The sequence below is a fragment of the Choloepus didactylus genome, chromosome 2, assembly GCF_015220235.1.
Source record: "Choloepus didactylus isolate mChoDid1 chromosome 2, mChoDid1.pri, whole genome shotgun sequence".
Lineage (NCBI taxonomy): Eukaryota > Metazoa > Chordata > Mammalia > Pilosa > Megalonychidae > Choloepus > Choloepus didactylus.
In genome coordinates this window covers 186,297,178-186,312,819 of record NC_051308.1, presented here as the reverse complement: position 1 = coordinate 186,312,819, position 15,642 = coordinate 186,297,178, and the positions used below count along the sequence as shown (strand labels likewise).

The 15,642-nt window shown below is 39.3% G+C and overlaps 1 protein-coding gene across 1 annotated transcript in view; it reads right to left on the bottom strand.

Moving 5' to 3' along the window:
- Nucleotides 1-10,040, bottom strand: part of LOC119527240 (cytochrome P450 2J2-like) — a 29,501-nt gene extending 19,461 nt beyond the window's left edge. The window contains exons 1-3 of the mRNA XM_037827075.1: nt 9,667-10,040; nt 2,800-2,962; nt 112-261 (exon numbers count right to left, since the gene is read on the bottom strand). Coding sequence (XP_037683003.1) covers nt 112-261; nt 2,800-2,962; nt 9,667-10,035 — 682 coding nt within the window. The 5' untranslated portion in view covers nt 10,036-10,040. The remainder of the gene's footprint in view (nt 1-111; nt 262-2,799; nt 2,963-9,666) is intronic.
- Between the last annotated feature and the right edge of the window lie 5,602 nt (nt 10,041-15,642).

Genomic DNA, 15,642 nt, shown 5'->3' with positions numbered 1-15,642 from the left:
TCAGTGCCAAGCATAGTGTTGGACATAGGGCAGCATTTAGGCACTTAATGAGTATCTGCTCAATGAATAAATGAGCCACAATCTCCTGCATCTTTCCCAAGAAACACTCACCTTTCTCCTCTTTTATTGCCTCTGTCAGGTGGTAGGCCTCCTCTTGGATGCATTCCTCTAAGCTCTTCTTTCCTAAGCCAAAGTTCCTTAGTGTTGACAGGGCAAACCTTCTTTGCTCCTTCCAGGTCTGGCCACTGGACATGATTAATCCTGGGACAAAGGAAGCCAACAGTTGCTATTCTGATTGTATAATATGAGTGTATGGCAAAGAGCTTGGGGATGTGTATCAGAGGGAGGAAAGGTCAAGAGTGTTAAGGCACTTGAAAGAAGTTCACAGATTAACCCCAAAGCAATGGATAAAATAGCTAACATTTACCGAATGTTTGCTATGCCAGGCACTTTACCAAGGTTTTTCATGCATTATGCAATTTAGTATGCACAAAACTCTATGGAGTAAATTATTATATAATTTACAATTATTGCCTCCCTTTACTGATGAAAAAACTGAGGCACAATGTAAGCAAACTTCGAAAGATGACACCATTATAAGTAGCTGAACAGGCATTCAAATATAGGTCTGCCTGATTCTAAAGCCCACACTTTGAATATGATTCACAAAAGTATATTTAAGTACTTATATTCTCTAAATATTAGGAATGAATGCATGGACAAGAAGACAAAGTCCATACATTTTAGGAGGCATGAAAGGCTTTTTAGGAGGAGTCCTATCTAAGCTAGGTCTTAAGGGATGAAGGAATGACTCAAGAAAGCAAGGAGGAGTGAATACACTATAAACAAAGAAGAACAGCAAGGGGAAAAGGTTAAAAAAAAACTCAATGTGTTCACAATAGCATCATTTATTTTATATCAGGTAATGCTGCATTCTTTTCTATTTCTTCACTAAACTTCTTTTAAGATCTAGCTTTAGCCTCAATCAATCCAATGAAATGGTCCTCCATTTATAAACTCCAGTGATACTTTTTAACCTCAATTTCTTGATCTTTCAGCAGCCTTAGACACTTTTTTCTTAAAACTATTCTCTTACAGTTGCACCCAGGACATACAGTCTCCAGAATTTCCTGCAATTTCTTTTAATGGTTCATATTCTTTGAAATCTTGAAATAATTAAATTTTTCAAGATTAGTTCCAAAGCCTCCTCACTCTATACTCCATTTCTGGGAAATCTCACCAACTCCTAAAATTTTAAATTGCAGCTATTGATAATGACCATGTATTCCTGACACTGACTTCCAGACCCATGCATACAACTGCCTGTTTGACTTTGCCAACTTAAAAGCATTTCAAATTCAGCACATCCAAGACTGAATTAAGGGTTTTCTCCATACAACTCCCCAACCAAAGCAAACTAAACCAAACAGCTTATCTTCCTCCTGGTGTTCCCTCTTTCAATCATCTACCCAATTGGGCATCTACTTCAACACCTCATTCTCCCTCCATCCTCTCTCCATCTAGCTCATTGTGTCTTATTGGACTTACTACCTGATTATCTTGAATCCATGTATCTTCACTGCCTCCATGCTGGATCTAACCTACTCCCATTTCTTGCTACCTCCCTATTTCAAGCCATCATCTTCTCTAGGCTCTTAAATGAACTTCTTTGCATCTACTCTTGTTCCCTTTATTCCATTCTCTATTCTGTAGCCTAAATGAGTTTTTAAAATGTTCAGTGTAAATACGATTCCCTACTCTGCTTAAACTATTCAATAGGTTCCACTGTTATTAGGATAAAAACCAATATCCTTAACAAGAACTTGCATGAACTCTTCCTGGTCAAGATCAGCAGCTTTATCTCTTGCCATTATCTCCATTTAATTCCTGTGCTCTTGCTTCACTGGCCACCTTTCCATTAATTATGTTCACTGCCCTTTGTTCCATCTTAGTGATTTTCATATGTTATTCCTTCTGCCTGATTACTCCTCCTTTCTCTTCACTATATTAAATTAATTGCCATTTTCTTAAGTTAACTTTTTCTAAATTCCTGGCTAGATTAATTTCCCTTAATAAGTGCACCCTGCACTTATCTCTATAGTATCATAGACTTTAAAATATAATAGAATTAACCGACACTGTCTCTCTCCCTGAATAGAATGTAAGTTATTTAAGGACATGGATTTCATCTACTCTACTCACTGTGCCTAGCAGTGTGCTTTACATGGCAGATAATTTAAAATTATGAGAAATGGATATACAGTGAATGGATGAAATACTTCAAAGAGGAATTGCAAAACATCTGGAAAAATGGTACTCAGACTAATAGATTTGAGTTTTTCATTTCAGTTTTTCAGTGATTATGCTTATTTAATAAAAGTTTTGAATATTCATGCCAGCTGTTATAGGCTGTAAGCACCTACAAAGCCCTTTGTGGCATGATCTTAATGACCAACCATAATGAACTAGAGACAAGAAGAAGAAATTAGATGAGCAGCAAAAGGAAGCAGATCTCTGTCCATTTTTGTGAATGCAGAAAGGAAGCATGCATTGTCTCTTCCTCTCCTATCACTGAATGATGAGGTTCCTTGATTATCAAAGCATGCAGGGTGAGTTCCCGCAGAAAAGAAGACTCCTTTGAGGTGGTTCCCTTGGGAAATGTGGGCAACCAGCCTCCATTAATGGAAGGAATTTTATAATGGGCCTTGTCTTGTATTTGAAGAATTATAATCATAGAGGCACTTTCACAGAACATAAGAATATTGAACACATAAATCTAACATCAGCCAAGAAACTTACCATCTTTCTTAAAGGTATATTCTCGGATAGGAGTCATGGGACGGTTCATGAAGTTTTGCTCCTGGTGGACAAGGACTTCTTTGATTAAGGGCAATCCTGTTACAATTACTAAAGGTTGATCACCTATCTCCAGGCTCACAAGGTTCCCATATTTCTTTACAAGCTGAAAAATAAATAGTCACAGTTGAATATGAACATGACTGTGTGTCTAGGAATGGAAAGTGTGTGTGTGTGTGTGTGTGTGTGTGTGTGTGTGTGTAGGTGGAGGGGCTTGGATTGAGGGTAATCTGTGCATGTGTATATGTATGTGCATGAACACACACCTTGTGTATAGTGGGAATGTTTCTCTCTGTTTCCTTTTCTCTTCCTCTCAACTAGAATCAAATTCAATTCACCACAGGATTTGGAAGTTCTTTCTAAAACATTCTAAACATTTATTCATATATTCAAAACCCAAAAATTGAGTGAGTGTACAGTGCACACTATCTTTGTCTACAACAGGACACTGAGGATACAACTGCAAATAAAATAAAAAAGGTTTCTAATCTCAAGCATTCTAGACTTTAGTGAAGGGAGAGAATTCAGGACATCTGAACAACCAAAACAGGCTTAGTTATGTTAGTGTGAGTCTGGTGTAGCAAACACAAAATTCTTAGTAAATCATAATGTCTGTTTAATTAGAAGAGAATGCTCCATTCCCCAGCACATGCCAGAAAACAGAAAGTTCATTAGAGGGCTGGGCCCAGGTACTGAGAAGAGCACTCTAGCTCTGGAGTTACATGTGAACCTTGGCTCTAGAGTTCACTAGCTGTGGGCTCTTGGGAAAATTGTTTCACTTTTCTGACCCTCAGCACCCCAGCTATAAAAGAGAGAGAATTATTCCTTCCTCAGAGGGCTGTATGAGGAAGATTGAGAGCAAGGTGTGAAAGGCACTTTGTTTTCTGGTGCTGGGTGCACTGCTGCTCCGGAGTCTCTGAGGAATGAATGGGCTCTGTGTGGAAAGGGATGTGGGTGCACAATCATGGAACAGAGAGGATGACAGCACAAGTATATGTGGGAGAAAACACTTAGAGTCAAAGACAGCCACACTCAATAGGCACCAGGTTCAGATCTGAGAGCAAACACTGAAACTGAGATGGCTCCCGCATCTTTGAATTCAGAGAGATTGAGAGAGTGAGCCGGTGGATGGAAACCTGAGTGGGTGTTCATGAGTGTGTGTAAATGTGCGTAGGTGTGTATAAATGTGGCTTGGATGGCAATGATTGTTCATTAATCAAAGTCTCTAAGTCAACACTGCCTCTGCCTCTTATCTGCCTGGGCTGTATCTAGCTACAGGCAGTGGTATCAAAAAGAAGGTTCCATTTTCTCCAGGTGGTGTGGCTCCTCCTCCCTGATCCCCATGCCCTTACTCCACCAGGGCACATTTAGAACCCTTGACCTATGTAACCCCCATCAGCACAACGACAATGGATTCAGTATCATCACGCTACCCTACTCCAACATTAAAGACCTAGCTCCAATTTAATCCTTTTATTGTTCCTTTGATCCAGATTCAATCTCAAGTTGGCCTGCCTCCAAAGTACATGTCTTTGCTTCTCGGAAATGGCAGTAATGGGTACACAGAAATCAGGCAGACTTTTCTCAATCTTTCTTGATGCCTGGGTGCCTTAATGTTCTTGATTAATCTTGACTATTCAATAAGGATGTTCATTGAACAGCTGAAAACTTCAGGCTAAGTTAAATGACTCAACTGACAATGTTGTGGCACAGCATATGCACATGCAAAGGCAGGAAAATCAGGGATTTGGGACAAAGGAGCTACCCCGTGTGAGTTGAATGTAAGGTTCATTAGTTAAAGGAGCCCCTGTGGTAAGTTAAGGGCAGATGCTGGGGGCACTACAAGTTTTTAACTTCTTATTCTGGACAAGGTTGAATAAAAGCCTTCAATTTTACTCTTACTACTAATTACAACATCAATGGGGACAGACCAAAATAGCTCTAAGAAAAGCCTGTTCTCTCTTTCTAGCGAAGGATCAGGAAAACAGTGGCACAATAGGACAGAAAGCTTTTAATCTTTTCATCTGCCTGTTCTTGAAGCAAAAACCATGAAAAAGATGTGGTGCTACCTCACCATAAGGGTGCTACAAAAAATGGTTTCCATGGATGGAATGTTATCTTCCACCACAGAGCTGCAGCCACAAGTTCCTGTACTCTACTGAAGAGTCTGTGGGTGGACTCGGACTTCTCACACACCACTGCAGTATTGAGGAGGAACCACTGTCTGGTGAACTCTGACTTCCACCCATGCACTGCAGTAACGACAACACCTGGAAGAGTCAGTGGGCAGACTTAGGACGTCTAAGTAAAAAAGAAGTGCCTCTTCCCCATTAAGCCAGTGAACACAACTCTGACTTCCATCCCTCCTGCAGTAAGGGGAGGCTCCGCTACCTGGAGAAGTCAGTGACAGTACGCTGCCTTCTGTCCCAACCATCCTTCTCCCTGGCCTGCACTGGAGAGACTATGGGATAGAGCCCTATCATCTGGGTAACATGCAGGTGAGGTATTCTATGATAGTATTGTATAAGCTTTAAACCTACAATCACATTTGAATCACAGCCTAAGAAGTGAGCATTTTGAATCTAAACAGGTTGACTACCTGAAAAAAACCAGAAAATTAATATAGTATCCAGAGTCTTATAACATAATATACAAAATATCCAGGATGCAGTTCAAAATTATTCATCTTAGTAAAACCCAAGAAAATCTCAACTCCAATAAGAAAACACAACCAACAGATACCACTGAAATGGCACGATGTTGGTTTTACTGGATAAATATTATAAGGCAGCTATCATAAACATGTTCCATCATGCAATAATGGATACTCTTGAGACAAAAGGAAAAAACAGAAAATCTCAGCAAAGAAATACAGAACATAAATAAAAGTAGAAATTTTAGTATTGAGAAAAGATAATAATTGAAATTAAAAACTCAGGGGATAAGTGCAATAGCAGAGTGGTAATGATAGGGGAAGCAGTGAACTTGAGGTCAATCAACAGAAAGTTTCCAATCTGAAAAACAGAGAAAACGGATTGAACTGTGGCACAAAAACAGAAGATTGCACTAATGCCATCCGAGTCCAAAATTCCCAGGAGAGGGAAAATAATGTGGGGTGGAAAGTATGTGAAGAAATAATGACTGAAATTTTCCCAAATTTGGCAAAAGAAATCAACCTAGAGATTCAAGAAACTGAGTAAAACCAAGGAAAATAAACCCAAAGAAATCCACCCAAAACAGGATAAACACAAAGAATTCCTGACCAGGATACCTCCCAATCAAAGTTCTGAAAACTAGAGAAAGAAGATCTTGAAAGCAGTCAGAAAAAAATCCTGAACTCAGTCACCTTTACCTATGGTGAACAACAATCAAATGGGAGCAGGAAAGCTAAGAGAACTTGTCACTAGAAGACCTGTACTAAAAGAATAGCAAAGAGTGTTCTTCATACAAGAAGTAAATGATACTGGTAGGAAACTTGGAGTCTCAAGAATGAAGAAAGAACAGAAAGGGTAAATAAATTGGTAAATGCAATAGACTATTCTTCTCTTAACTTCTGAAAGTCATGTTTGACTGTTAAAAACAAAAATTATAATGATTCTGATGTGATCCTTGATATATTTAGAGACAATATTTAAGACAATTATATCATAAAGGAATAATTGTAAAGGAACCTACCTGGTGGTAGAGTATCTATATTGAACTTTCAGTGGTAAAATGTTTTTACTAGTAGATTGAAATAAAGTAAATATGTATATTATAATATCTTTAGTGACCACTAAAGAAAACTGTTCAAAGTGATATATTCCAAGACACTACAGATAAAACAAAATGGAATTCTAAAATGAATGTTCAAGTAACCCACAGGAAGACAGGAAAGAGAGACAGAGGAATGAAAAACAAAGGAACAATAATAAAACAAAGAGAAAAAATAATATAATAATATAATGGCAGGCTTAAATTCTAATGTATCAGTGATTACATTAAATATCAATGGTTTAAATACACCAGTTAAAAGACATATTGGCAGAATGAATTTCAAAAATGACTGAAATACACATTGTCTATAAGAAATCCATTTCAAATATAATGATACAAATAAGTTAAAAGTAAAAGAATGGGTAAAATATACCATGCAAATACTTACCAAAAGAAAGCCTGAGGGGTTATATAAATATCACACAATGTAGAGTTCAGAGCCAAGAAAATCACAAGGGTCAGGGAGACATTACATAATGATAAAAGGGTCAATTAACCAAAAAGGCATAACAATCTTTAATGTGCAAAAACTAAACAACAGAGCTGCCAAATATATGAAGGAAAACCTGATAGTACATGGAGAAACAGATAAATCTACAATTATGGTCGGAGACTTCAACACCTCTTACTAAATAATTGATAGAACCAATAGGCAAAAAATTAGCAAAGGATACAGAAGAATTGAACAACACAATCAATGCAAACTAGAGTCTACAGTTAACAGTAACACTGCAGTATGCTTCCATTAATTGTATCAAAGGCAATATACCAAAGCTAAATGTCTATAATATGGGGATGCAGGAGAGGGGTATAGGATTCCTGGCATTGGTGGTGGCGTCTGACTTTTTTATTGTATTTTATTTTAATGATACTGACAGTGTTTTTAAAACTTCAACTTCTGTGTAAGACCAAAGAAGAGATGTTTATTAGGTGAAAATAAATATTTTTAGTAACACAGTATATAATTTAACTTCTATGGTCAGTGTTCAAACAACATGAATTACATGGGACGCTGAATAGGGTGTGAAATCTGGTTGGTTTCTAAAGGGTAGTGTGAAGCCCCAATACATCCCAGAGGAATCTGGAAAGAGAATAAAGATGTATTTGAAAAGCCCCCTTGAGGGACATGGGTGAAAAGGCAGAAATATTAAATTTCTCCACCTGGGGAATTAATGATATTCTCACAAGCATTGGGGACTACCAATTTAGGACAAGAACTCAATCTCAGGGCTTCCCCTTATGAAGTTTGTTACTGCAAAGGAGGGACGAAGTCTACTTAAAATTGTGCCTGAGTCACCCCAGAGAACCTTTTTTGTTGTTCACATGTGACCTCTCTCTCTAAGCCAAATCTGCAGATAAACTCACTGCCCTCCCCTCTACGTGGGACATGGCTCCCAGGGGTCTAAATCTCCCCAGCAACATGGGACATGACATGCGCCATGAGGTTAGCCCTGGCATCACAGGATTGAGAAAGCCTTCTTGGACCAAAAGGGGGAAGAGAAATGAAACAAAAGAAAGTTTCAGTGGCTGAGAAATCTCAAATAGAGTCCAGAGGTCATTTTGGAGGTTATTCTTATGCATTATATAGATATCCCTTTTTAGTTTTTAGTGTATTGGAATAACTAGAAGGAAATACCTGAAACTGTTGAACTATAACCCAGTAGCCTTTATTCTTGCAGATGACCGTATAACGATATAGCTTACATTGTGTGACTGTGTGATTGTGAAAACTTTGTGGCTCCCATTCCCTTTATACAGTGTATGGACAGATGAATAGAAAAATGAGGACAAAAAGTAAATAAATAATAGGGAAAGCTGGGGGATACTGGATGTTTTGGGTGTTCTTTTTTACTTTAACTTTTATTCTTATTCTTTTTTGGGTGTAGTAATGAAAATGTTCAAAAATTGATCTGGTGATGAATGCATAATTATATAACGGTAGTGTGAACAACTGATTATACTTTGTGGATGACTGTATGGTCTGTGAATATGTGTCAATAAAATTGAATTAAAAAATAAACAACTGCAAAAAAAATAGGAATAAATTAAATAAATAAATAAAACAAGGGCATGAGTTTAGAGGCCAACCTTAAAATTCTATGACTAATTCTGTCACCCAAAGTTGCCAATTGTTACTTTTCCCTGAAATTGATAAATCTTGTCCGTTTGAACTTGAGTAATACATTTAATGTTTCAACTATGCTGGGTATTTGTAGGGAAAGTGGAACCAATATTTTTTTGAGCCCTTTTCATAAGCTACATTGATGTTGCTCATTAACTGTCTTATTTAATCCTCCTAATCACGTACCACAATGTTGACTCTCAGCTGGTACCTGTGCTGAATGACAGGGATATCAGCTGAGGATTCTTGAGAAAGTGTTGAATGTTGGAGGGAACTTTAAGGAATTCAAAGTGGTTAGAGTTGGGGAGCCTTCGTGGGACAGGAGAATAAAAAAGTGGAAAGAAATCGGTCAAGAAGGGTCTCAAGTGCCTTGATAACGAGACAATGGGAGGCACTGAGAATAGTTAAGCAGGGAGTGACAGATTTAGATTATTACTTTAGTAAGAGTGCACTGAAGGGGGAACAGGCTGAAGGCAAGAAGCTCAGGTAGTGTTGTGGGGGCAGTACTCCACTTGAAAAGTGGTGAGGATTCAGGCATATCACCATTTCGTACATGGGAAATGGAACATCCAAGAAGGAAAATACAGCATCTTTCAAGATGCTTTACAGTATAGTAATGTTACAGGTAACAAAGCAACCATATTATAAATGATACATGCAATAATATTTAACAAGATAACATAATTAAATGAATTAAGGAGGGTAATACGCCTTGCACACTTAAGTAGTAACCATGTAATAGCATTTCATCCATGTAAAGGACGGGTCGAATAATGCCTTTGGATGAGGAAGTGGTGACTTAAAGCTGGGTTTACCCAGGTTACCAGCTTTAGCGGCAGAGCCACCCACATCCTTCCCCTCCCGCCCTTGGAATGCCCCTCGCCCTGCAGGTTCAGGCCAAGGCACGTCTGGGCTCCTCTGCCCGCTCCTACCTGTTGAAGCTGCACATGCGGCTGCTTAAAGCCCAACTGGAAAAAGTTGCCAAAGAAGGGCAGGCGCGGAGGCCCAGGCGGGTAGTTCCTTGGGCGCCTCAAGTTCCTCTTGAGGAAATCAGCAATGAACAGAAAGGCGACGGCACCCAGCAGGAGAGAAAGCAGATGGAACCCTGCCCAGAGGGCGGCCGCCAGGGAGCCTAAGGCCGAGAGCATGCCTGGGATGCCAGCCTGTTCATCCGCGGTCGGAGCAAGACTGTCAAGGCAAATCCCCGCGGATCTGCTCGCTTCCCAGCCTAGCCCCGCCGTGGCTGCGCACTTCCATTTCGTCGTACCCCGCCCACTGCCGCGCCCCGCTTCCAATAACATCTCGTCCCTCGCGTCCCACCAAATCCCGCTCCCGCCGCGTCCGGCCTCCTGCCACGCTTCGCCCATCCCTGCTGTGCCGCCTGCCAAATGCAAGGCACTGGTTGCAGCAGGTCAGACGCCAGGCGCCTGATTACCAAGAGAACCCGCATCGAATCCCGGGACATGGTCTTGGAAAACTGCCAGGCTTGGAGTGTTTTTCTTTTCTATTTTGAAGGCTCGTCTTTCTCTGAAACTATTCGGGCTTCTGGGTTTGCGGTTTGAATGCATCTCAGAGAGAGCACTTGGGTTCCTTATTTCTCAGTCATCTCCTCACACAGTTATTGGAACTGTGCCTGGTAAACAGTGCGATAACAGCAGCAACTAACATTTCTTGGCCTCTTAATATAGCTAGCCAGCGAGTTGGTCTCTTTACATAAAGTATTTCATCCTTACAAAATTGTGCGGGAGATGCCCTTGTTGGTCGGCATTGCAGTTGAGGAAACTGAGACACAGGAAGTTTAGGACTAAGTAAGGGGTGAAAAAACGAATCTCCCAGACTGGTAAACCTCACAGTGGTTGTTGCCAGGTCTTCTACTTGAGAAGTGTTTTGAGGATTAAAAAAGCAAAACTCCTAGGAATGAGCTTAATCCAGAAGGTTGTTGTGTCTTACTTTTTTGGTTTGCCTTTTGAGGCTCTTTCTTTGAAATCCCAAGACAGTGCTAGTCCATCAGTGTCCAACCTTTCCTGCCATCCTGTGCCCACCTGTGTCTTACCATTTTGAAATACTCAAAACATCCAGAATATTTCTGGAATATTATAGCATACACTCATGTACTCAAGGTCTAGACACATATTATGCTTAAAATCTTTTATTAAAAAATAAATATTTTCATTGAATTATTACGTTTCTTTTTTTTTTTTTTCACTGTGTGTTACGTATTTGAGATCTCTCCAGATTGATACAGGTGGCTAGTTCATTCATTTTAACAGCCGTGTAATTCTCACCTCAGCACTATTTACCCATATGCATATTAATGGACATTTATATTTGTTATCTCTCTCCTTACATTTTCAATATTTTTGCATTAAAACAGTGTTGCATGGGGACAGCTTCTGGAGTGGCAGCATAAGGAGCTGTGTGGACCTCCTTCCCAGCAAAACAACCATAAATAGTGATAATTATTTTAAAAAATCCAACCATTTGAATTATCTGCTAATTATCCTAAAGCATACAATAAATGAAGAATCTTTTATTCAAGAAAATCTACTGAATCTCAGTAATAACAGTAAAATATGTGGCATTTGAGCAATAACAAATTCCCTTATTCTCCCAACCCCCAGCTCCATGTGATGGAAGGAACATGTTCTGGGAGCATAGCCAGGAACATGGAGATCCCTGTACCCACAACTCCCTGTTGAGGGCTACAGATTGTCCTTACCAAGAAAGTGAAAGGCTGCCAGCATTTCTTACCCACCCTGCCCCCAGCTCCATGCTGCAGTAGCTCTAGTCTATGCAGGAGAAGCTGAGAGGTTCAGGGATCTCTTTCTCCACACAAGCCCCCCTTGTAGGTTGGAAGTGTGTTACCTCAGGCCGGCAGCTTGTGGCTGCCGATAACCTCCCCTTTCATGCACTCTTAAGACAGAATTCCTACACCAGGAGAAAAAAGCCATGAAGACCAGAGAGTATTGTCTCTACCCAGTGCCCTGCTCATAAAGCAGGAATGCTGATCCAAGAGAAGTGGACCATTGTCCCCACCCTCACCTCTGGAGTAGTGGCACAGAGGTTTTCCCAGGAGGAGAGGCAGTCCATAAGAAAAGAGAAAACTGAAGCTCTTACCAAGGGAACTAACTTTAGTCACAACAGAGTACGGGGAAGTTTAAGCTTGACGGAGATATTGACAACAGTGGAGATTTGGGTCGTAAGCAATTAAAAGAAAACTGGTACCTCCGCAAGAGCAATAAGCTGTAGCACAGACTAGTTAGAAGTTCACCAGAGACAGCTAAGAAGAGCCCTCTTGGCTTTGGAACTGGCCTCCAAGTCTATACAATGGTGGGACAGGGATAGGATAGACATTCTCATTCCAGAAGGGAGAAATTGGAAGGAAAAGAGGGCAAGTCCAAGGCCCAGCAGGGTAAATGCCGTAAGGTTCCAAGGTGTAACTTGATGTTTCTTCCATCCTTAAATATCCATTCCCACACATACTCCCCTGATTTCTGTCTCTATAAATTGGAAGAAATTCATGAAGTTCTTTTGAGTGTAGCCTATCTCTTCATGTGTTACACTGTATATGTCACCTTTTGGGGCCTGCTGAGATTTCGGTCTAGTTATGGTCTGGATGCAAAGAGGAGTGGTGGGGGTGGGTACTGAGAGGAATTAGTAGTACTACCTTGCAAGTCAACTATCTTAGGGGATTCCATTACTGGTTTGTCTGTGAAAACAGGGTTAATTGTCTCAGATAGTAATGGAAAGGCTGCTTCCTCAGGGGAGGCCACTACAGGTTTACCTGGCAAAGAAAACTCAGCAGAATTTAGAGGTTCAATGTTCACCCCTCACATGATCTGCCCATATGCCCCACTCCAATTTTTTATATTTTCTAAAAATTCATTTTTATTTAAAAATACTCTGCACCTACCAAGCCAACATTCTCACTCCCATCTCCACCATTCACTAGTAACTTCAAATCTATTTTCTATCACTATGAATTTGCTATTTCGAGATATCTCTTATAAATGACATGTACAGTAGTTGTCCTCATGTGCTTTGTTTGTTTCACTGAACATAATGTTTTAAGATTCTTCCATGTTGTAGCATGTCTCAGAACTTCATTCTATCTTATGGCCGAATAGGATTTCATTGTGTTTGTGTATACATAGTACATTTTGTTTATCCATTCATTTTTTGATGACTGCTAGGATTATTTCCACCTTTTGGCTATTGTGAATAATGCTGTTATAAACATTGGTGTATAAGAATCTATATGAGACTAGTTTTCACATTCTTTGTATATACCTAAAAGTAAAACTGCCAGGTTGATTTTTTTTTTCTTTTTTTTTTTACATTATAAACTATTTATTTTACATTTTTCAGTGTTCACATTAGTGGTAGCATATAATACTTCTCTTTTTGTGCCTGGCTTATTTTGCTCAGCATTATGCCTTCAAGGTTCATCCATGTTGTCATATGTTTCACCACATCATTCCTTCTTACTGCTGCATAGTATTCTATCCTGCGTGTATACCACATTGTATTTATCCACTCATCTGCTGAAGGACATTTGGGTTGTTTCCATCTCTTGGCAATTGTGAATAATCCTGCTATGAACATTGTTCATGTCACTGCTTTCAGATCATCCGGATATATACCGAGAAGCGCAATCGCTGGATCGAAGGGTAACTCTGTATCTAGTTTTCTAAGGAACTGCCGGACTGTCTACCAGAGTGGCAGTCCCACCAACAATGAATAGCAGTTCCAATTTTTCCACATTCTCTCCAGCATTTGTAGTTTCCTGTTTGTTTAATGGCAGTCATTCTAATTGGCGTGAGATGTTATCTTGTTGTCTTAATTTGCATCTCTCTAATAGCTAGTGAAGCTGAACATTTTTTCAGGTGTTTTTTTTGGCCATTTGTATTTCCTCTTCAGAGAACTGTCTTTTCATATCTTTTGCCCATTTTATAATTGGGCTGTCTGTACTATTGTCATTGAGTTGTAGGATTTCTTTATATATGCAAGATATCAGTCTTTTGTCAGATACATGGTTTCTAAAAATTTTTTCCCGTTGAGTTGGCTGCCTCTTTACCTTTTTGAGAAATTCCTTTGAGGTGCAGAAACTTCTAAGCTTGAAGAGTTCCCATTTATCTATTTTCTCTTTTGTTGCTTGTGCTTTGGGTGTAAGGTCTAGGAAGTGGCCGCCTAATATAAGGTCTTGAAGATGTTTCCCTACATTATCTTCTAGAAGTTTTATGGTACTTTCTTTTATATTGAGGTCTTTGATCCACTTTGAGTTAATTTTTGTGTAGGGTGTGAGATAGGGGTCCTCCTTCATTCTTTTGGATATGGATATCCAACTTTCCCAGCCCCATTTTTTGAAAAGACCATTATGTCCCAGTTCAGTGGCTTTGGGGGCCTTATCAAAGATCAGTTGGCCATAGATCTGGGGGTCAATCTCTGAATTCTCAGTTAGATTCCATTGATCAATATGTCTATCTTTGTGCTAGTACCATGCTGTTTTGACAACTGTGGCTTTATAATAAGCTTCAAAGTCAGGGAGAATAAGTCCTCCCACTTCGTTTTTCTTTTTTAGAGTGTTTTTAGCAATTCGAGGCATCTTCCCTTTCCAAATAAATTTGATAACTAGCTTTTCCAAGTCTGCAAAGTAGGTTGTTGGAATTTGATTGGGATTGTGTTGAATCTGTAGATCAATTTGGGTAGAATTGACATCTTAATGACATTTAGCCTTGCTAGCCATGAACATGGAATATTTTTCCATCTTTTAAGGTCTCTTTCTATTTCTTTTAGTAGAGTTATGTAGTTTTCTTTGTATAGGTTTTTTACATTTTTGGTTACGTTTATTCCTAGGTACTTGATTTTTTTAGTTGCTATTGAAAATGTAATCTTTTTCTTGAGTTAGGTGATTTGTAGTGTATAGGAACATTCTGACTTATGTACATTAATCTCGAATTCCGCTACTTTGCTAAATTTATTAGCTTGAGCGGCTGTGTCATCGATTTCTCAGGGTTTTCCAGATATAAGATCATATCATCTGCAAACAATGACAGTTTTACTTCTTCCTTTCCAATTTGGATGCCTTTTATTTCTTTGTCTTGCCAGACTGCCCTGGTTAGCAAGTCTAGCACAACGTTGAATAACAGTGGTGACAGTGGGCATCCTTGTCTCATTCCTGATCTTAGAGCGAAGGCTTACAGTCCCTCGCCATTGAGTACATGCTGGCTGTGGGTTTTTCATACATGCTCTTTATCATATTGAGGAAGTTTCCTTCAATTCCTACTTTTTGAAGTGTTTTTATCAAAAAGGGATGTTGGATTTTGTCGAATGCTTTTTCAGCATCTATTGAGATGATCGTTTGATTTTTCTTTTTTGATTTGTTAATGTGTTATAATATACTGATTGAGTTTTTTATGTTGAACCATCCTTGCATGCCTGGAATGAACCCCACTTGGTCTTGGTGTATGGGTTTTTCATGTGTCTTTGGATTCGATTTGCAAGTATTTTGTTGAGAATTTTTGCATCTATATTCATTGGGGAGATTGGCCTGTAGTTTACCTTTTTTTGTAGCATCTTTGCCTGGTTTTGGTATTAGATTGACGTTAGCTTCATAAAATGTGTTAGGTAGTGTTCCATTTTCTTCGATATTTTGAGTTTCAGTAAGATTGGTGTCAGTTCTTTTTAGAAGGTTTGGTAGAATTCCCCTGTGAAGCCATCTGGCCCTGGGCATTTATTTGTGGGAAGTTTTTTGATGACTGATTGGATCTCTTTGCTTGTGATTGGTTGGTTGAGGTCTTCTCTTTCTTCTCTGGTTATTCTACATTGTTTATATGTTTCCAGGAAATTGTCCATTTCCTCTACCTTATCCAGTTTGTTGTTCATGATATCCTCTTATAATTTTTAAA